Here is a 22,809-nt window from a genome sequence, read left to right on the forward strand (position 1 = left end):
CTTTCTTCTTAGCTTGTTCTCTATCCATCTCTCGAAAATGTGGGCTTATCCTGACCGGTACATTTTCCTTTCGGCAACGGAAGTGATGTAAATTTAGCAGAAATCATCGTGCTCATTTTTTTAAATTTTTATTTCATTTTCGGATAATTTCGATTTCTTGGCGAAAAAATGAGCTATTCACAACCCATTCGGCTTTTCGGTTTTTAAAATATTTCTTCGCAACTTTCATAAACTAGTAGCAATAATCCATAAGAAAAGAATGTATGTGAAAATTAGTTTGTAATATGAGCAGTTGCCGAGAAATGGGCAATTTTGCATGAGTCACTATTCAGACTAGTTTGCCTGTAAAAGAGTCAATTATTATTCGATTTTCATAAAAGTGATGGGTAATGTCAATTTTAACTAGGTCAAACAAATTGAACATTTTCAATGTCCCCGGAAATGACGTAATTTGGGCAAAAACTGTATTTATAGCCTTCAAAACCAGTAATTTATTCAAATGAGTCGTATTTGTTATTTGTTTAAAATTTTGATATTTGATCCCAATCAACTAATAGAATGAACCCATACGATCATATAGATATCGCAAAATGGTTTCTAACTTGTTCAGTTGCGGAGAAATTGATGATTTTCAACAGGTAACTTTTCAAGGTTTTTGGTCCTTAAAAGTGTAAATTATTATTCGATTTTCATAAAATTTCCAGTGTGTGATACCTAATGCCATATACGATTTCATACAAGTAATTTAACACTTTTACTGTCACCGGAAGTAATGTCATTTTGGCAAAAACTGTATTTTTAGCCTTCAAAACAGATATTTTATTCAAATGAGTCTGATTAGGCTTTCACCTTCGGTGAAAGACTATTGTTATTACTAAGATTAATATTATTATTATTATTTTTTTTATTGGGGGAAGCTAGATCTCAGCAACTATAAGAGATAGAGGTCTGAAGTTTTGTTTTCTCTCGGGAAAATGGGTGGTGGTTAGTGCTTAAATGTAAAACCAAATTTGTGCGCATAGCGGAAAAGCGTCAAATCTTTAACGTGCACGTAAATTGAAAATCGGCCACAATTCTGCTAATTCCCAACCGATTTTTCTCATATTTACATTTTTCGATAGCTGGAGACATTTCTTGGAATTTTTAAATTCTGATTACAGTTTTGGATAGCTGGCGTCGATCCGATTCCAACGATATAAACATTTTTCTGCAAAGTTAACTTTGATTTCTCACTTTTTTTCGCATTTTAGTCAAAACGTAGAGGTCGTACCCATTTTAAACGGCCCAAACGATTTTTCTGAAACTTCAGGAATATGAAGGCGAAGGAACAAACTAGTGTTTAAAGTAAAAATGAAAATTGTCTAATCACCGGAAGTAGTCAAGAAAGGTATCCAAAGTTTGACAAAATTCTGAAAAATGGGTGCCTGTGCGGAAATTATTTATTGTTCGATTTGTATAAAACAAAGTTCATATGCTCTGTTGTCTCAATGGTCATTTTTTTTGTTACCGATAGTGTTATCTGTCGGCACCGAAAGTGGCATAATTTTACCAAAAACTACAATTTTGACAGTTAGGTACCATTTTTCAAAAGCAAATATTATTTTTTTTAAAACTCATATAACTAAAAGAGTGTGCCCTTTAAAGGCGCAAAAAACGCTGAGCTTATTTTTTTAATTTCGATTTCATTTTCGAGCAAATTCGATTTAGAGGTGAAAAAAGGTCTAAAATTAACCTCTTTACAACCCATTCAGGCTTTTCAAATATCTACGTAACTTTTATAACCTTGTAGCTATAATCCATACGAAGAAAATGTATGTTAAAATTAGTTTGTAATATAAGCAGTTGCCTAGAAATGGGCAATTTTGTTTAAGTCCCCGTTTTCGTTATTTTGCCTGTAAATAGTCAATTATTATTGGATTTTTATAAAAAAGACATAAAGGATTTTTCTGAAACTTCAGGAATATGAAGTCGAAGGATGAAACTAGTCATTAAAGTAAAAATAAAAAATTTTCTATTCACCGGAAGTGGTAAAAAAAATACCAAAACTTGGACAAAATTCAGAAAAATGGGTGCCTGTGCGGAAAATGTGATGTATCAATTGTGTTCTTGTTGTTTAGTTAAAGTTTTATATCGTTTAATAGCCAATCGAATTGTCTATCAGATGGTACTTGAGCGACAAGTTTCTATCAAAAAATAAAAAAGTTATGTGACTTTGAAAAGTAAGGTATTTTGCGATTTCGAGCAACTTTAGACGCATGTTTCTCGGAAACGCCCCCAATTTTTTTTTTAAAAACTTTCTCAATCGAGAGGCTAATGGGTACTCTGTTGTGTGAAACCCCTGTATCATTTTTTGGAATGTCAGGGGTAGCCGAAAAAAGAGATCGAAAATCGAAAACGTCGTATTTTTACGATTTCTCAAAAAATTAAAATAATATTTTTTTGGAACTTCTTCTACAGAGAGGCCTATCAGTAGTGTTATATATAAAACCATTGTACAACAGTTCCAAATTTCAGGAGTAGAAGAACAACAGCACCTTTCATTGTTAAGCGAAACATAAGGGGGGATACAATCTGTACCTTTTGTCAACGTATCACCGAATAGTGATACTAAATTCTACTTCTTTTTCAAATTTTATTTTAAGGATATACAGAATTTATTTCTTAAAGTATATAGACAATATAGCTAATAGTAAGGTTATCATTTGGTCTTTCTTTACTTTTAGTGTTAATATTTTGATTTAAAGTCTATAAAAAGTAATTGCCTAAAAGCATGATTGGCTTTGACTGTTTTATAATCTTTGGATGCCAGTAGGCTTATTAAGAGAAACCTTGAGCAAAGATTTATACAGTTAACAATGCAGTCTGATCAATGCCAATCAAGTGTCAATGCTTTTAATTCTTTATGGCTTAAAGCTTATTAGATCCTATAAATTATATTTCACTATGAAACTTTCAACCAATGAAATTTATATATTTATTTAACTTCTTTTCATTTGATGTGTTACAATATTTTTATCTTTAATTTGATTTGTTGAAATCATTGTCCTTTTGTCTGTATACAAATTAGTTACTTTAAAAGACCTCTACACACAGACAAGAGGGCTTGTCTACGATATCACCTTAGGTGGAAGTGGACGTAAAACACCAGAAACGAACAAACGAGACAAGAGGGCAGATGAAATTAGAGACACACAGACAAGGAGATCGAATGCCTTGTATATAATTTGTAAATAATGTATTTTTAAAACTGTATATAAAGTAATATTGAAATGAATTTGGAATTGGACTTTTAATGAACAGTGACCGCCTTCACCAGAATACTTCTCCAGTAATGACCTATACACCCCCAATCCTAGCTCATCCACATCTACAAATTGTCCATATGTATGAAATATTACATATGTATCACCTGGGTGCATATTCGAACCAAGAATAGCCCCGAACCGTGGGTGATAAACGTATAGAGCCTATTCAAGAGTGCTTTTATCAGTGATGATATTTGAACTGAAATTATTTCAACTATGAGTGTTTTCTTCTATCCAAAATATGGGTTTAGTGACCCTGTAACAGAAATGGTTGATTGCTGTGTATAATAATTAGTCTTTGAATTAATATTGTTGCTTCTTTGTCAAAATTATCTTATATCGGTAATCATCTGGACAGAAATCGACGGCTCGCGCTGTTTATAAGAAAGTCCAATTTGTTAAGCAGTTGCAGTAGTATTGTACAGTAGTATCGAATATTGCACCTATGATAAAAGGCATGACGTTGTTTGAGCATGGACTCAATATGTAATTAATATTAAATTTTTATTAGTGACGTCAAATCTTTAACGTGCACGAAACCAGAAAATTGGCGATATTTCATTGAATATTTAATCAATTTTTGAACCAGTTACATATTTGAGTAGCTGACATGAACGCGATTCCGAAGTCCTGTGTACACATTGGTGTGACCGTAAAAGATCCCTTGGCGGTTGGAATTCTATATATACTATTCAAAAAAAGTAGGGGATATTTGATTTTTAAGTGTTATTAAAGTCACCTAATGAAACTGACGAAGAAACAAATGACAAAATGAAATGAAGTTCACATTCATCGATTTATTCCAAATGATCGTTAGACTAAGTAAGGCACAGACTGACCATTATAAGGGTAAAATGATACCCGGGGTCAAACAGCAAAGTTACCACAGCATCACAACCAAGTCAGTAACGGGTAAATCCTCCTCTGTTTGCCAAACAAGCATTGATCTGACGTGGCATACTCCTAATGAGACGTCTAAGGTCATTTTGGTCCAGATTGTCCCATTCCTGTTGCAACGTAGCAGCAATTTCATGGACATTGGCAGGACGTTGTTGACGTTGACGTAACCTTTGTCCAAGCATGTCCCAGACATGCTCGATGGGGGAGAGGTCGGGACTCAGTGCTGGCCAAGGTAATGTGGTGATGTTCTGTTGTTTGAGGTAACCCGTAACGATCCTGGCCCTGTGACATCTTGCGTTGTCATCCTGGAAGATTAAACGGCGGCCATGACGTCGTGCGAACGCCACAACATGGACTGCCAAGATGTTGTCCCGGTAGTACTGGCCTGTAACACGCCCTGCAACAACATGTAAAGCCGTTCTTCCAGCAACAGTGATGCCTCCCCACACCATAACAGAACCACCCCCAAATCGATCATGTCTGATGACGTTAACGTCTTGGAAGCGCTCGTTTCGACGACGCCACACCCTCCTACGTCTGTCCAAAAAATCAACAGTGAACCTTGACTCATCTGAAAACATCACATTGCTCCAGCGTCGATTATCCCAGTGTTGACGATCCCTACACCAACGACGTCTTGCCTGAATGTGATGATCTCTCAAACAAGGGATCACGCGAGGACGTCGGGCGCGAATGTGACCCCTATGCAGTCGATTCCGAATCGTCTGGCCACTCACTCTCACACCAGTGTCTGTTTGAAGACGAGCGCTGATCTGATTTGCTGTGATGACACGATTTCTCAAGGCCAAGGTACGGATAAATCGATCCTGGGCTTGAGTTGTCGCCCTTGGTCGACCTGAGCGTGGTCTGTCCTGTACAGATTGTGTATCACGGTATCTGGACCATAGCCTGCTTATGACAGACTGAGAAACATTCATCGTCCGCGCCACAACCGCCTGTGTTGTGCCGATCTGTAGCATGCCAAGGGCACGTAACCTTTCATTTTGGGTAAGCCGACGCATATCAAAATTTGTTTTCTGGTCACTAAAACAATTAAACTGATGTTTCCACCCTGGAATTCAATGCCACAATGACTGTAACATTCAAAGTCAGAGTCGTGCAAATCTTGGGTTGGACCCCCATGATGATCCCAAGCATCACCTGCATTCCATGCGGTAGCTATTGGTGCGTTTGGGCGTCACATGTAACTGGAAATGTTTCTTCTGTTAGGTTCTATAGTGACTTTTTTCGTAGTCATTTGCATATTTTAGTATTATGCCCCCAAAATCAAATATCCCCTACTTTTTTTGAATAGTATACAAGAAGACTAGCGTCACTGTACGAGCATGTTTAGAGGTCTTTTTCTCAAAAAGGCAATCTAATATTGTGAGTGAGTGAGTGAGTGAGTGAGAGAGAGAGAGAGAGAGAGAGAGAGAGAGAGAGACCGGAGGACCTGGAGAAAACCCATGAAGTTGGACAGGCGACCCAACTCCTTGTCAACCCAACTCCTTGTCAACCGGGGAATCGAAACCCCGCCAGTTGACTCAATGACACAGACCGTATGATACAGCGCAGTCTCAAAGTCTAGCCTTCCGTGCAAATTCCAGCCAGCATAATGTATCTATATAAGAGACATTTATTCCTACTGGCGATTTACAAATATTGCATGAAGAAATTCAAATCATAAGAACATAAACACGACTAATACACAGTATCATATTGATTATAAAAGTACAATGTATATATTGGTTACACTATATATGTCACAAAACAACAATCATTAGATAATAATAATTATTTACTAATTATATAAATCATTTTAAGAGGTAGGAGTTATCCATTGTTTAATTTAACAGTTATATAATTACCCTGGTTAGAAAGGTACGAACAATTAAGGTATTTAAACAAATGATTACGAAAGAACATAACACTATAGACTTCTATGATAAGACATATAATACATGTTTAATATATATATAAATGACAATGTCCTACGCTAACAAATAATGAAATATGATAGTATCAGTAAATATAAAAAAACAAAGTAGTCGCGAACATCCTGGCTCTTGGCTGCTTCAGTTGTTTGATCCTGGACTCTGTCTGTAATTAATTTTTGAACCAGTTACATATTTCAGTAGCTGACATGAACGCGATTCTGAAGTCCCGCATACACATTGGTGTGACTGTAAAAGATCCCTTGGCAGTTGGAATTGTATATAAGAGAAGGCTAGCGCCGCTGTACGTTCGAAACATTCCTCATGGTCCATTCCGAGCAGAATGGTGTTAAATCCTATTTCATTTTACTTTGATATTAATATCTATTTTGACATTGCTTTTCGTCCATTTCGCGAAACTGTTCTTTTAACATTTCGCGTAGTTCAACTTTATTTTTCGATTCCATTCTATCATAATGCGCATGCAAAGAACATGTCAATATCTGAGTTATGCAAATGTGTGTTTTTATTTGGGGGGTTGGGGAGTGTGTGTTTTTTTAGGCGATGAGAGGTGGGGATAGTCTTTTGTCATGCATCTGGCGATCGTGTGACGCCTTGGCACGGTGAAAGCCTTCAGTCTTGCAAGCAAGTCTAGTTTGTATTGTTTTTAAAATTATGATATTTGATTCCAATCAACAAATCAATTGAACCCACACGGTCATACAGATAGCAACAAATGGTTTCTTACTTGTACGGTTGCAGAGAAATAGACAATTTTCTACAAGTCACTTTTCAAGGTTTTTGGTCTATAAAAGTGGCAATTATTATTCGATTTACATAAAATTTTCACCATGTGATGCTTTATGCCATTTCTGATTTCATAAAACTAATTGAACATTTTCATTATCACAGAAAGTACTGTACACTTACATGTAACAAATGTATAAAATGAATTGATATTGCTGGATTTGGTCGATTCTGCGTCCATTTTGTTTGATGTGTGCAATGCTTATGTGGAAATCTGTTTAATGGTTTCATTAGTACCGGAAGTGACATATGTTTAAGGGTAATGTGGCACCGGTGAAACCCGTCATTACTGCATCGCAGTTCGAGTTATTATTATTATTATTATTACAGCATATTTATAGTGCGCCCTTTCATATAACATGTTCAGGGGCACTTTACAAAGTGACAATGTAATCATAAATAAACAAGATTATGGACATGTTAACGATTGTATACAGAGTCAGTTAAAAGCCTGATAAAATAATTGTGTTTTAAGTTGTTTGGGATACCATAATATGTTAGTCCCAAATTGACCAATTTTGTGCTGAGTGAATGTTGAACCTAATTTGTATTAGATAATATCAACTGCCGAGCCTGCAATTTAATTATGAAAGAAAACCAATGCTTGTATACAAAACAATGACATGGATGTAAGCAGTTAATTAAATAAAAAATTATAGTTATATAATTTGATTATATTAATCAAAAGTAAGAAACTATGTACTATTGTACTGTTATTATAATGTTAAAATCTTATTGGGCTTACAAAACAAAATTCTGTTTAAATAATAACACATATTCTTAAAAGTAAGTTTAATTGTTTATGCTTTACCTGCATTGGTTGAGAAAGTTCATTGGAATTTTCTGAAGTGGTTTGCCCTTGTCAGTGGTGCCTGACAAGGACAGCTGTAGTCGTTCAGATGGGAAATGAAATGAAATGGGGTTTAATGTCTCACTGTTCTGCTCAGAACTGGGCTAATAAAGACAGCGTTCAGATGGGACGAAAAACTGAGGTCCTGTGTATACATTGGCATGCACGTAAAAAATCCCCTGGCAGTTGGAATTTGATATAAGAGCAGGCCATAGTGCTGCTGCCCGGGTAAAATTTCCCTCATAGCAGACTGTATGGGTTATGCCCTTCTTCATTATCCCAGTCGTAGCAGAACAGTAGGACGTTAAACCCCATTTCATTTGTTTATGCTTTAATAGAGTCATTTTCGGGAAAATCGAAATGAAACTGCTCAACAAAATGGCTGCTCTTTGTACGCAAATTGTGTATAAGTATGTAATACAAAGGTTATATATGGACCCTTTAGAGGTGACAATTTTTTTCTGATTTTGATGAAACTTAAAACATATCTTTATATTCCAAAAATCTCAGTCCCTTTTGATATTTGCACATTTCAGACCATAACTTTCTGGATTATGGTCCCTGATTTTACAAAAAATCATTTTTGTTTTTAGCTTGTTCTCTATCCATCTCTTGCAAAATGTGGGTGTTTCCTGCCTGGCAGCCGCGGGTTAATATTTGGTGGGATTGTTAATAAGTAAAATCCTTGTTGAATTTTCAGATTATAAATTGCGAAGATGTTTTGCCAATAAATATTTATGGTCCTATTTGACTTTTAAAACATGTGATACAGCAACTCTATTGAATTTCAAAATTTCCGAGTTATCTCCGCATTTATGTTGTTAAGTGTATGGAATCTTGTAAATGTGATACACAGCGGAACTATTGAAATAAAATATGTGAAACCAGAGATGAGATTCCTCAAGAGAAACGAGTTCTGTCGGAAAGGGCTTTTTAAACTTGTTCAGTGAGATTATCTGTCTGTTCAGATTTTGACTATTACAGCTTTTATATCCATGAAATCTATTGAACATGATGCGATGTAAACTAGGGTTCCCTGTTAAATACTTTAGAACGTGTTGAGATTGATTATTTTATGGCATTATCAAATTTCAAAATTTTTGGATCTTAGATTTCAAAGCTGCTGTACAGGGTTATCTTTCGTTCAGATTTTAACATTTATAGCTTGTAAACACGATACAAATAAGCAGGCTACATAGTAACTTTTAAACCCGATGAGATTGTTCAGTAGGACATGGCAATATATATGTGAAACCTCTTTATTTTGACATTCCTAGTTTTATATTTTGGAAAACTTTCTCTGTGGGATTTGTTGACAATGATTTTAGATATAGTGATATTACACCAAGCACTCACTATTTCATATTTTGAAATAACAGGCTGAATATGTACCAGTACTAGTATGTTTATAAAAAAAAATTATAGTAATTTAATATAAGAATTGTGTTATATCATATTGATACAGGGTTAAGTAAATCTATAGGAATTTGATTTTAAAAATTGTGAATGATACATGGGTTACAATTTTGCATGCTTATATACATGTACGTACCATACGTGTAATTACGCACTATATCAGAAAGATGATTAGTCATCAGTATCAGAAGGTGTTGTTTATATATTTGTGTTATAACAGTATTATAAGCAAGCAGGATCTGTATAATATGGTCCTTATTGCTAGGTCCACACCTTGTATTTAAAGGCATAATGTGTGTAATAAACCATACACATTTAGGTTAGGCCAAAAGGTTTGGTCTATATATATATATATATATATATATATATATATATATATATATATATATATATATATATATTCCTTTCATCCATTATACCATATTAATATTACATTGTACGGAAGTAACATTAACGTAAGTACAAATGTTATTCTACTAGAAGTTTACAGGAATATTTGATCTGGTGACAGAGGAATTGGAGGATGGGGGGGGGGGGAGGCGAGGAGGGGCTAGTTATTTGCCCAATATCACATGACACTAAATTAAAATATATATATACCAAATATTGATTTTCACAATTTATCCTTCGAAAAATAATAGTTTTGTCCTACCAATGAAGAATACTAAGCGAGTGAATTTGAATTATTGAAATAAGGGATACCATAATATGTCAGTCCCAAATTGACCAATTTTGTGCTGAGTGAATGTTGAACCTAATTTATATAAGATAATATCAACTGCCGAGCATGCAATTTAATTATGAAAGAAAACCAATGCTTGTATACAAAACAATGACATGGATGTAAGCAGTTAATTAAATAAAAAATTATAGTTATATAATTTGATTATATTAATCAAAAGTAAGAAACTATGTACTAGTGTACTGTTATTATAATGTTAAAATCTTATTGGGTTTATTGTACAAAACATAATTCTGCTTAACTAATAACACATATTCTTAAAAGTAAGTTTAATTGTTTATGCTTTACCTGCATTGACCGAGAAAGTTCATTGGGATTTTCTGACGTGGTTTCCTCTCGTCACTGGTGCCTGACAAGGACAGCTGTCTAGTCGTTCAGATGGGACAAAAAATTGAGGTCCTGTGTATACATTGGCATGCACGTAAAAGATCTCCTGGCACTAAGAATTCGATGTAAAGTAGGCCATAGTGCTACTGCCCGGGTAAAATTTCCCTCATAGTACACTGTATGGCATATGCCTGTCTTCATTATCCCATTCGGAGCAGAACAGGACGTTAAACCCCATTTCATTTCATTTGTTTATGCTTTAATAGAGTCATCCGGCATGTGACTTTTATTCTGATTTATCTGCAGTGGCGTTTGTGGTGTTGGGGCGATTCTTGAGTTTACACCACCACACCCACCACACAAGAAAATACAACTTTATACAGTCCTTACTGCATGCCATTCATCTAATGCCACAACAGAAAAAAAAATATATTTTACAGTGCAGTAGAACAAAAGTGTCATCCCTCAATATATCCTACAGGAGATTCACCCCCACTCTCTAGATATGCTTCTGCATGTCTGCTCTGTGAATTAAAAAAAAATGCATTGTTTAAGATACATTATTATTATGTAGGTTCTAAATCTGTCTATTGCAGGTCTTTATTTTGGCTTCAAAATAGATTTTGAAATTTAACGATAAATTGGATAATGGAGACTAATATCTTCCAAAACCCATAAATTTGTTCAGAATAAAGTAATTTGAATGAAATCTTTAACATATTTAGTTTTCATTATCTATTTTGGACTATTCTAGCAAAAGAGGACAGCTCTTGATCTAAATTTTAAATAATGTATCTTTAATATTGTTATTAATTGGTTAGCGAGGGTATGCCTTATAATATGTCATTGGCCACGCCTTTCAAGGTTGGGTAAACGCATAGTTAGAAACTTTCTATTAGTATATAGGAAAAATTATTGAATACAGATTTTAAAAGGCGTGTTTTTTTGTGCCAGACCCATTCTATTTCTAATTGTACTAGGCTTACAACCAAGCCTATTTAAATAGGTCATGACTAAATAAATGATATGGACTTACATTTAAAAGATTTACATGTATAAGATTTATTGACCTTTCAACGAGTACCTTTTTTTTTTTCACAAACTTGTGTTGTCCTGATGTGAAAATATATTTAGTCTATGCATGCTTTCCTTTGTTGTCTGAATTACTATGTGTATTTTCTATAGTTGGGAACCTCCTAGAAAAGGCACAATATATATATAGGTGCCAAGCAGAGCGGAACATTTGTTGTGACTTTCGAACACTGACCCTTAATTTTTTTTGTTCTGAAGTGCATGCATTGTTGTTAATAAATTAAGCTTGTTATCTTTAATATTCATGGGTTCAATTCAAGGTTTCTACTGCCAAGGATCATAAGAAGGTCATATCTGGGGTTTCTCTAGTTTCCTACTAAAGGACCCACATTAATTATCTAAATGAAGATATGTCATATTCAAATTCCGTCCTGTAATGACCTGGTTAGAGTCAGGTGTATGCTCTCTCTCTCTCTCTCTCTCTCTCTCTCTGTGGCTAAGTGGGTAAGACACTAGCCTGGAATAGCCTGGAGATTGGGTGTTTGATCCCTGCATTGGCCGAAAAAGTTCATCCCGATTTTCCGGCATGGTTCCCCTTGCACGGAGGTTCCATGTACACATTGCCGTGCATGTAAAAGATCCCTTAACAGTTGGAATTCGATGTAAGAGTAGGCCTATAGTGCCGCTGTTCGGGCAAAATTTCCCTCATAGCACACTGTATGGCGTATGCCCGTCTTCATTAGCCCAGTTCATTAGCCCAGTTCGGAGCAAAACAATAGGATATGTTACCCCCCCCCCCCCCCGGTATTTATTCATTCATTCTCTCTATCTCAAAAAAAACCTCTTGTCACCAATGCTCTAGATCTGCCCAAGGTAGTAAATATTATCTAATCTACAACTAGCTACTTGAAAACTCAGTGGGAGAAATGATAATAAAGACAGAGTGCATAGGTTAACTTTATAGGTGGGATCCAACAGTCTTGTAACTTCTAATATAAATAACCTTGGATAATGCTATAACAAATAATATTCTGTATGAATAATATTTCCTCATAATTTGTATCTGCATAGGTTAACCTTATAGGTGGGATCGAACAATCTTGTGACTTCTAAAATAAATAACCTTGGATAATGCTTTAACAAATCATATTCTGTTCGAATATTTCCTTTCTTTTCCTATTCCTTTTGCTTTGGGAGCAGAACAGTAGGACATTAAACCCCATTTCATTTCACTTAATTTCTTTTGCTTTGGCAATGTGTGTAGCACTGTTGGATTGCACCACACAGTGCATCCTGATAGATATCACTTATTATGTATTAATCTTAATGACATAATGAGCAAAATAGTAGGATGTTAAACCCCATTTCATTTCATTTCTTAATGACATAAAGATACAATGATTGTAGCATTATTTGCTAGATATTCCTAGGGTGTGAAACAGGTTTAATAAGGTTTGACAAAGCTAGGTCAACTGGTTTTCCTGAATTTAATTGTTCAAAAAGAACATGTCAAGTCGGAAAAGTGAAAGCTATATAGAAGTCCACAAAAATTTTAACAGGATCGCAGCATATTCTTGCATTGTTAATTTTATGGTAGTGGAACATTTTTTTTTTTATAAACTATATTTAATTCTTTGAACACAATTGAGGAACAGACTAGGCCTATATTACCTCTTTTCCGTCTTCATTATCCCAGTGGATCTAAACAGTAGGTATATTGATGTATATGTATGTTTTGTATACTGTTCTTTTAATGGACGTAATATGCAAACAAAAAAGTTGAAGTAGGACATTAAACACTATTTATTTTCATTTGTATTACCTCTCTCCTAGCCAAAATAGCTACTTTTATATATCATGCTTTTGCTTAACAAAATCATTTATCTTGAGATCTGACAACTTAATTTAATCAATGCATACTAATGTCTCTTGGATTATTCACAATTTTCTTCTTTGTGTTTTATGTTTTTATTTTCTTACTTAAATTATTGTATGCTTGTATGCTCCCCCTTTATCACATATCAAAAGACAGTAGTTTCACGTTTGTATAGTTTTTTTTTTCTTGGTTATTATGAAGGGATACCATATAAACTTTTCTATGAATACAAAATGTTAAATAGCATATAAATCGGGAGTGAGTAGTTTTATAAAGGAAAAATATGGCAGACCTGTAGGAACTATTTTGAAAGTAAGGAGGCCACCACTGGAAAAAAAGAAAGAAAAATAATATTGTGAATTGAAGTGCTGAATAGTAAGTAGTTCAACAACAAGGTCTGCTTGTTGTAAAGATTACTACTGCCGAGCGGAGCTATATTTTTACGATCATTTATCATTCTTAAGATGTACAGAGATCAATCATACTTTACATATTTGGGTCATCCAAAAATATAATTTTACCAGAGACACCCAATAGCTTAATCAAAATACATTGTGGTTTTTTTTATTTTTTTATATAAATCTCTAAATATTGTGCTTGATAATACTAAGAGGATTCTTGTCTAAACATCATGCTTTTAGAATAAAGCCAGTGATTGATATCCCTTAAAAATTGTGTTTTGTTTAATGTGTTCCTCAATCACTAAATGTTGCTTAAAACATCAAGTAAATACACCTTGTTTATAACTAATTTATGTAGCATATTATTAAAAAAATGATCCCACATCCTTTCAGAGTTTTTACTGATACTTAGGATTGAAAGCGGAACTTAGGCATTTATTGATTTCGATTTTTGAACTTATTAGATCAGTCTATGAGGTTACTATAAATTTATTAGAATTAAACTGTTACACTATCTTAGTGATAACAGATATTAGTTTAGTAAATATATCATTTATTTACATCAGGTATATAAAACAGTTATGTAAATACAACAGGTACATAATATTAAACAGCAACTAAACTATGTACATCAGGAACATAAACAATAACATCAACACGGTACATTAATATATTATACCTAAATGATCGTTCAATTTGATGAAAGTTATAGAGCACTTTGTCACAAAGCATGCCAAAAGTGCAACATTTTCCCTGCCCAAAACAAAGTGACATTTTGTACTGTTATTAGTAGGTTGCGACAATTCTTTTCATATTTTGAAGTAAAGTCTTTGTATTTGCAGGTGATATTTTCAAGCTAACACCCAGCAATCTATACCGTTATAATAAAGATGTCGAATGATGTTCAGTTAACCAATATGAAGCAGATTGATGACGCCCCAGAGAATAAGCATCAACCTTCAAAGCCTAATATAAACGATGCCTATGTTGATTCTATAGAATCTTTAGTAAGTAAATTTTCTACTTTAGGAGATTATATCGTTGGTATATTACCAGCAATTTGGCTTATGATCTATATTATAAATAAAATACCTTAATCTTTTTACTAATTTAATCAATAGTCCATTTAGTAAAAGTGGGGTGAAATTTTGATTTGTCAAAACATTCTGTTAATAGAAAAAAAAGCCAGTTTGTCTTGTCTGAAAGTTTCACTTCAAGATATTGAGCCAATTAGTTAATATACATACATATATACACTGCATTTATTGTCTGTATCAGGTAATTGTATGGTACCTTATAATGGCAGCCCACCTTCTATCTCTGTTTATGTGACATTAAATATCCATATCAATAACCATTGTGGCCCATCATTAAAATGCTGGAAGTTTCTGATAACAGCAAAAATAAGAAACAAGGTGAAAATAATAAATTACATTCAGGTGCAAAGCAATTTAAGAGAATGCCTATTCTCTATTTGACCGAGAATTAGATATGCCCAAGCAAGCTAGAAATTAAATGCAACCAGAATAAGTCGAAAGAAACAAGAAAATCATCTGTCTTAAACAGGCATTATGCAAGAGTTAAATCTGTCTATTGCAGGTCTTTCTTTAGGGCTTGAATGGATATCAATTATTGATAAGTCATATTAACTTACCCAGACCATAATCAACTCTTGGTGCCTTTATAATTTAACGTAAAAATGGATAATCGAGACTTTGTTTATTATCGTACAAACATTAAAAATGACGATCGAAGCTAGCCTAATATTGAATCGCTAATATCTTGGTTCAGAGTGAAGCAATTTGACTGAAGTTTTTTAACTATTATAGCGAGAACTGCTAGCCCGTAGCTAGCCCTCAGAAAATTTTGGAAAATAAAGTTTGCACCAGAGGAGGGAAACTATGAAAATGACAGAATATTTTCAATTTTGAGGCTGAATTTGTGATATTGGCGTATTATGATATTTTGATATGAACATTATAAAACTTTGTAGAATGGAATACGACTTTAGTGTACCTATAATAATTTACGAGAAAAACGAAAAGTTTGGAATCGGGTTAGAGTCTGATTTGTTTGAATTTTGAAGATTATCACGCCTGGCCCCGAGTTCATAAAGCATTCTAAGACTTAAGTTAAGAATTTACTCAAAATTGTTCATCTTATTTTAACTAAAATATAGGCCTTTATTAAACTTTGGTTGTTTTAATGTATCAAATACATCAATAAGAAACTATGTGCAAAGTTTTGTGTTTCTGAATCAAAGATATTTCTCATAAACAGTGACTGAAAGTTGAGTAAATTCTCAACTTAAGTCTGAGAATGCTTTGTGAACTCAGGGCCTGGTGCTAGCTTGCATCAATCTTATCCCCATCATGAATTTGACCTGGAAAATTTCCTACAATCTCCTATTGGCTTTCTTATGGTAGATTTCTTCAGGCATCAGTATGCGGTCGGTTTCTTAGTTGGCGCCCCAGATCTTGTCGTAGGCGCCCCACAAATGTCGGCATTATGGACACCACCAATCATACCGTTTTGGGCACCCCATTGATCAAGTCTTGGGCGCCTAACCAATCTCACTCGGTATTATGCATTATGTGCGGCCTGGCAATCATATATTGTCATTATTAGACGGCCCTCCAATCATGTCATTATGGGCACCCCACCGGGATATGGCACCCCACAGATCACGCCGTTTTGGGCACCCCATCAATCAAGTTGTGGTGTTAACCGTGTGATTCATGTGAATTTGGCGCCTCATATATAACGACATAATTGGTGAGGTGCCCATAAACCCAAATGACATTGGTGCCCCCCCCCCCCCACACACACACACCAATCTTGTCGTGGACGCCTAACCAATGTCACTCGGCTTTATGGAGCAACGTTGGTCATTTGGCTTTGTATTGCATTCCATCAAAATCACAAATTTACAAAATATAATAGACTGTTCAACAGATAAGCTCTATTCCATCAAAATGACTAAGTTGATAGACTGTTTATGAAATATTTAACTCTATTTTTTTATTATTAAAGGATAAAGTTGATGAAGATGATGTTAGACAGAGAAATGGTGGAGATGTTGTTAAAGATGTAGAAAAACAAAAAGCATATGATAGTGTTGACGATGTCGAAAATGACAATTCAAATGACTATAACATGTGTTCACGTCAAGTTTTAACCATACAATCGGCCGTTGTCAACTTATATACAAATAATGAAAAATGGATTTGGAGAGTTTTTTATATACTACTTGCGATTCTTTTTGTGATTTATTTTGCTTTTGCGATGAATTATCATTTTGGAGATGAAGGATCTTATCGTTTACTTGGATATACAGTCCTGGGTGTATTTTTGTTATTCATGTATTTTGCCGGGCCTTATATATATCCAGCTATATCTCGGTGTACTGAAGTGTTTGATGGTAAAAACAGCGCAAGGAATGCAAGAATAATAAGATGGTGAGTAAATATTGATATCGTGTTAATTTGTAGACAGACTGGGCAGCCATGGTAACTCATTGAGTGAGACGATCTCTCACTAACCAGGAGCTCCCGGAGTTGGTCGAGAAAGTTTCCAGGAATTCTTCCACATGGTCAGTTGTGTTGGTAAGGAACAACTCTAGTTATTGACATGGGTCACATAAAAGAGGCTCTGTAGGGCCTATATATCTTGGCTCACTGCATGGTGTATGCCTATCTTTATTAGTTAATGATGTAGAAGTCATGTATTACTGGAAATAGTAGTCATTACACAGAATCCAATGGCTGGAATATGTAAAATCCAACAACTAGTGTATATATAGCAACAGACAGTTTTATGGATAACATTCAATAAGTTTATTAACTGCAACGTTTCAATGTGGTTACTCTCACCATTATCAAGCATGGGAGTAACCACATTGAAACGTTGCAGTTAATAAACCTACTGAATGTTATCCATAAAACTGTCTATATTATATATATCGCTTTCACTAATATAAATGCCCTTTAAAGATAGCTGGTGTAATATAGTTTATAAAATTCTTTTGAAATAATTGCACTGTATCCTAAAGCTTCCAAAATAAGACTCACAAGGGCATACAGTCTGTGGATTTTCTTGAAAAGTTTTTTTGAACAGGGTTATTGTTTCAATCATATTTACACAAGTTTTGATTGACTGACAGTGAAATGAACGATTGGAGAATTTACCTGAGAGTAAATTCACATGCATAAAATTAGAATTTCGAAGCACAACAATTTCAGATAAATTTATAGTGTAACTGTTAAACACTTAATAATATATATTTGTCCTCCACCTTTCGAAGAAAGCAGGACACTATTAAAATGGGTCTGTCCGTCCGTCTGTCACTCTTTTTGGGACACAATAACTCTCTTTCTAATTGAGCTAGAATGTTCAAACTTGGTATAGGTGTTTATTAGGTCAATGCCTTGATGAAGTTTGAAGATAGCTTTATTACATCAATACCTTGACTAAGTTTGATGATGAACATTTTCTGCTGAGGGTAAGCAGAGCGATAAGCGATTTGATTGGTTGTGACTTTGGAACAAATTAACTCTCCTTCTAATTGAGCTAGAATGTTCAAACTTGGTGCAGGTTATTTATTAGGTCAATGCCTTGATGGAGTTTGATGATGAACATTTTCTGCTTAGGGTAAGCAAAGATAAGCAATATCTGATTGGTTGATGCTTTGGGGCATGATAACTTTAGTTTTAATTAAGTGAGAGTGATGAAACGCCGAGTATAGATGCATTATATCATTACCTTGACTAAGTTCGATGATAAGAATTTTCTGCTTAGACTAAGGAGCGATAAGCAATTTGATCGGTCAAGACTTTGGAACATAAAAACTCTGCTTTTAATTGAGGTAGAATGTTTAAACTTGATGTAGATGTTCAGTAGGTGAATGTCTTGACTGAGTTCAATGATTAAAATTGTGAGCTAAAGCTAGGCAGAGCTAATCAATTTCATTGGTCGATGCTTTGGGACAAGATAACTTTGATTCTATCTGATAGAGAGTGTATAGTTGATAATCAGTTTGATTGCTTGATACTTTTGAAAAAAATAAATATGCGATTAATTAATATGTGTCATCTATTTATTTTGGGATTTCGGCGGGGGACATCAGCCTCACTGTTGGCTTGTTTTTTTTAAATTTTGGAAGAATATATTGATAATCTCAGATAAAAAACTGCTTCTTAAAAGAGTGTGTCTACAGTCTGTAAGTAGGTGAAGATTTTTGGCACCATTTTTTTCTCTCTTTTCAGGCTTTTATATATCATAGCAACCGTTAGTATTATTACAACATTAATTATATATGTTGTCCTGGAAACACCAGATAATCTCAAGTCTTTAGGTGGATTAGCAGCTTTCTTATTCATCACCTATATTACATCAGTAAATCCTGCCAAGGTAATGTCTGTTTCATCATTTTGACTATTGACATTTTACTCCTTATTCATCCATCACATCCATCCCCCTTGATCATTTTCTTCTTTCACAGGTTGTTGCACTTAAACTTAGTTTGAAGATTCTGCTGATGTACTGGATTACTATTCCATCTGGCACTCAGATCGTAATTACCTTTTACTTCCCCAACTCCATAATTGCATATTGGGTGAAATTACTGTAGCTCCTTTTTTTTTACATCATAAAATCATGACACAAAATTAAGAGAGTATGACTTCTAAGCTATTTCATGTGTTAACGTTGATTATTTTGGCAAAACTCAAATGTATATTATGATGTATAATATTATTTGTGTCAATGATGTTATTTGTTTGATTATCCAGTAGTATAGCTTGTAATCAATACTTATTGTAAGTGTTATTGTTAAATTTGGGGAGCATATAAGACCTTTAAGTTCTGGATAAATTTTCTGTGGTCAACCTCACTGTATTTGTTTTCCAATGGTCACTATTTATATATGTGACAGTCAATGTCTACAATCAGGCAATGTGTACAATGCCTGAAATATACCAGTCAATGTGTACATTGCCGGGTTAGGGTTAGGGTTGGGTTTAGGGTAAGGGTTGGAGTGTGGGTTAGGGTTAGGGTTACAAAGGCATTGTACACATTGCCTGATTGTAGACATTGACTGTAACATATACGCTTGTCGATGACAAATATTTATCGTCTAGGTAGCTGACGATCACATTAATTTGATAATAAAATGCCAAAAGCATAGACGTTGTTGGTGATTTGGTGCCTTATAGGTTAATAATTTTGTGTTCACATTAATATTTTTTCTCAGGTCAACTGGCATCCAATTTTCTGGGGTTTAGCTCTTCAATATTTCTTTGCTCTGATCATATTGAGAACACAACCTGGTTACGAGCTGTTTAATTGGCTTGGTGATAGAGTAACAGAATTTTTAGGATACACAGATGCTGGTTCTGAATTTGTCTTTGGGTCGAATTTTAAAGATCATTTCTTTGCTTTTAAGGTAAGATTTTGTTTATTTTTTTCAAATATTTTTTATAAGATTAGATTTCGTTTATTTTTTTCAAATATTTTTTATATTGAGTCTGAATAGAAAGATGCTCTCTTTGATTTCTGTAGTAAAATCTTCCATTTGATTAAATCTAAGAATGAAAGCAGCAGACTGTGAAATGGAATTCTAAACTTTTTCCATTTTCTTTTTTTAATTTTTCACTTGACCATATGAACCACATTTATGTTGAATTATGCAGTCGTATGACTGACAAAATATTTGCTCCAATTATCAAGTAAGTAGCTAGGTGATGGCGGATGAGTGTAGGATGTCTATCTTTATGGAAAATTCCTCCGAAGATCTGATTCCGCTCCATCTGTTAAGTCATTGGAAGTGAGACAAAAATCTGATTAAATTAGTACATTACCATGAGATAACTAGTATTTTCCAAGTGGAAATACAAAAATGTATTAAAGGTATAGGAGACTAATGGGAGCAAATTTAAGAGCACACCCTTTGTGATGGCCGAACAATCCCTTTAGTAGAATTAAGTAAAACATCAAGTAATTATGTTCTACAAGGACAAGATTACTTAGAATTTAAAGATGCTGATGCTGAAATGAATCTCTAATCATTTGTCTTAATTGTTAGCATTTGATATTTAAAATTATGTTCATATTTCTTGTGTTATATTTCTAACTCAGAATTCAATTTTGTTTGTGATCTATTTTAGGTGATGCCAGTTGTGACGTTTTTCAGTACATTTATAGCTATCACATATTATCTAGGTATCATGCAGGCGATCGTTAGAGTATTTGGCAGATTTCTTAGTTTTTGTTTAGGAACAACACCTGCGGAATCACTGAATGCTGCTGGAAATATCTTTGTTGGTATGGTAAGTTGAAGATAGTTTATTGACGCTTTTTTATACCTTACTTATAGAACACCTGATACCACTTCTTTTTAATCATCAGGGTTGACAAAGTTGTCTTAAACCACTGGGCTGTCATGTGTGTCATTCAACAGGTGTCATGAAGTTCACGGAAGATTATTTTATGCTGAAAATTGGCAACAAATATGTTTGTTTATTTAACTCACACACAATTATAACACACAATAATAGAATATTTTTCATCAGGTTTTAGTCATGTAGATATTAAAATTATGATTAGTCACCAGAATTTTCAGTGATCAATCAAATAAAAATGTTGCAAATAATAATTCAAAACGTAATTAACCAGAACTATAAACTCAAAGAACCAAATGAATCAAGCTACTTTGCTGACCTACTGGATTGCATACTCTGACTAAATGAATTAGATAGACTGAAAAATGGTAGCTTAGTACAGCAGTGTAGCATTAAGAATTATGATAATGGCAATTAGGGTATTTTGAAACTATTCAGTGAAAACTAAATGGACGTAAAATGGCTCATTATGTATTTATCATTACATATAACTATCTTTCAAAGGAAATAACTTTTCAAGATATTCAAATTTTATTTCTTTTAGACAGAGGCACCTTTGATGATTAAACCATTTTTACCTATTATGACATTATCAGAACTACATGCAGTAATGACAGGTGGATTTGCTACTATAGCTGGCAGTGTGTTCGGAGCTTATCTGAGCTATGGGGTAAGGAAAAACATTGTAGATCTAGTTTTTAGTCTATACCCAGCGGGCACAGAACGTTGTGACAACGTTTTTCAGAGGTTGTATCACAACGTCTGAAATAAGTCAGCTGTAGGTTGTTTTGCAACAAACTCTTACGTTGTGACAACGTTGTACGGACGTCAAAGCAACATTGTCACAACGTTGTGTGGTGGTTGACGAAAAGTTGTGTGGTGGTTGACGAAAAGTTGTGACAACGTTGTACGGACGTCAAAGCAACATTGTCACAACGTTGTGTGGTGGTTGACGAAAAGTTGTGACAACGTTGTACGGACGTCAAAGCAACATTGTCACAACGTTGTGTGGTGGTTGACGAAAAGTTGTGACAACGTTGTACGGACGTTCAAGCAGCATTGTCACAACATTGTGTGGTGGTTGACGAAAAGTTGTCACGACGTCAGAATTTGTTGTTTTGCAACGTTGTGTGGTGGTTGGCGAAAAGTTGTCACGACGTCAGAATTTGTTGTTTTGAGGTTGTATAAAACCCAGTATAAGCCCCATCCGAACTCCCTACAGTTCTGCCCCTACTGGACTAACGAAGACGGGAATAGGCGGCCGGGCAGGATGGAAGTTAAATTAGGTGTGTGTGCGGGGAAGGGGGGGGGGGCTTAAATGCCCGACAGATTTGGGCCACGGTTTTGACATAGTGAAACGATACGCGAAGTTTCAACACTCTCACTCAATTAGAATCAAAGTTATTGTGTCCCATCACAACCAATCTAATTGCTTCTTTCTGAATAAAATCAGTATCAATTAATAGGACAATACGTAGTTTCAAAACATTCAATTCAAACGATTATATTACAGACAATATTAATGCTAGAGTCATATAACTTTGCAGTAATGGGTAAAGGTAATAGAATCTGATCATTAAATTTTAAGTAATGGTCATGTAATGAGTAATGGAAGATTTCAAAAGTAATGAGTAATGGAAATGTAATTAATTACATTCCGAAAATCATGTAATGGTCAATTACATTTCAATTACATTTAATGGCGCATTTTTGAATGGCATTTAGTAATTGGAACATAATCAAAAAACACACTTTTATGGAATAACAATTACTATGGTTTATTTCACTGCAACGTTTCAACAAGATTTCACAAGTCATTTTC

At 34.4% G+C, this 22,809-nt stretch overlaps 1 protein-coding gene across 4 annotated transcripts in view; it reads left to right on the forward strand.

Annotated features, from left to right (window-relative positions):
- The window catches only part of LOC126831464 (solute carrier family 28 member 3), a 60,458-nt gene that overhangs the window by 22,153 nt on the left and 15,496 nt on the right, over positions 1 to 22,809 (forward strand). For 2 of the 4 annotated variants that reach the window (XM_050561971.2, XM_050561973.2), the window contains exons 2-7: positions 14,433 to 14,597; positions 16,624 to 17,048; positions 18,855 to 18,999; positions 19,841 to 20,032; positions 20,754 to 20,915; positions 21,532 to 21,657. In XM_050561971.2, coding sequence (XP_050417928.2) covers positions 14,481 to 14,597; positions 16,624 to 17,048; positions 18,855 to 18,999; positions 19,841 to 20,032; positions 20,754 to 20,915; positions 21,532 to 21,657 — 1,167 coding nt within the window. In that variant the 5' untranslated portion in view covers positions 14,433 to 14,480. Of the gene's footprint in view, positions 1 to 9,646; positions 9,668 to 13,454; positions 13,565 to 14,432; positions 14,598 to 16,623; positions 17,049 to 18,854; positions 19,000 to 19,840; positions 20,033 to 20,753; positions 20,916 to 21,531; positions 21,658 to 22,809 lie in introns of those variants that run through there. The other 2 variants (XM_050561974.2, XM_050561972.2) reach the window with 2 other exon arrangements.

The sequence above is a fragment of the Patella vulgata genome, chromosome 9, assembly GCF_932274485.2.
Source record: "Patella vulgata chromosome 9, xgPatVulg1.2, whole genome shotgun sequence".
Taxonomy (NCBI): domain Eukaryota; kingdom Metazoa; phylum Mollusca; class Gastropoda; family Patellidae; genus Patella; species Patella vulgata.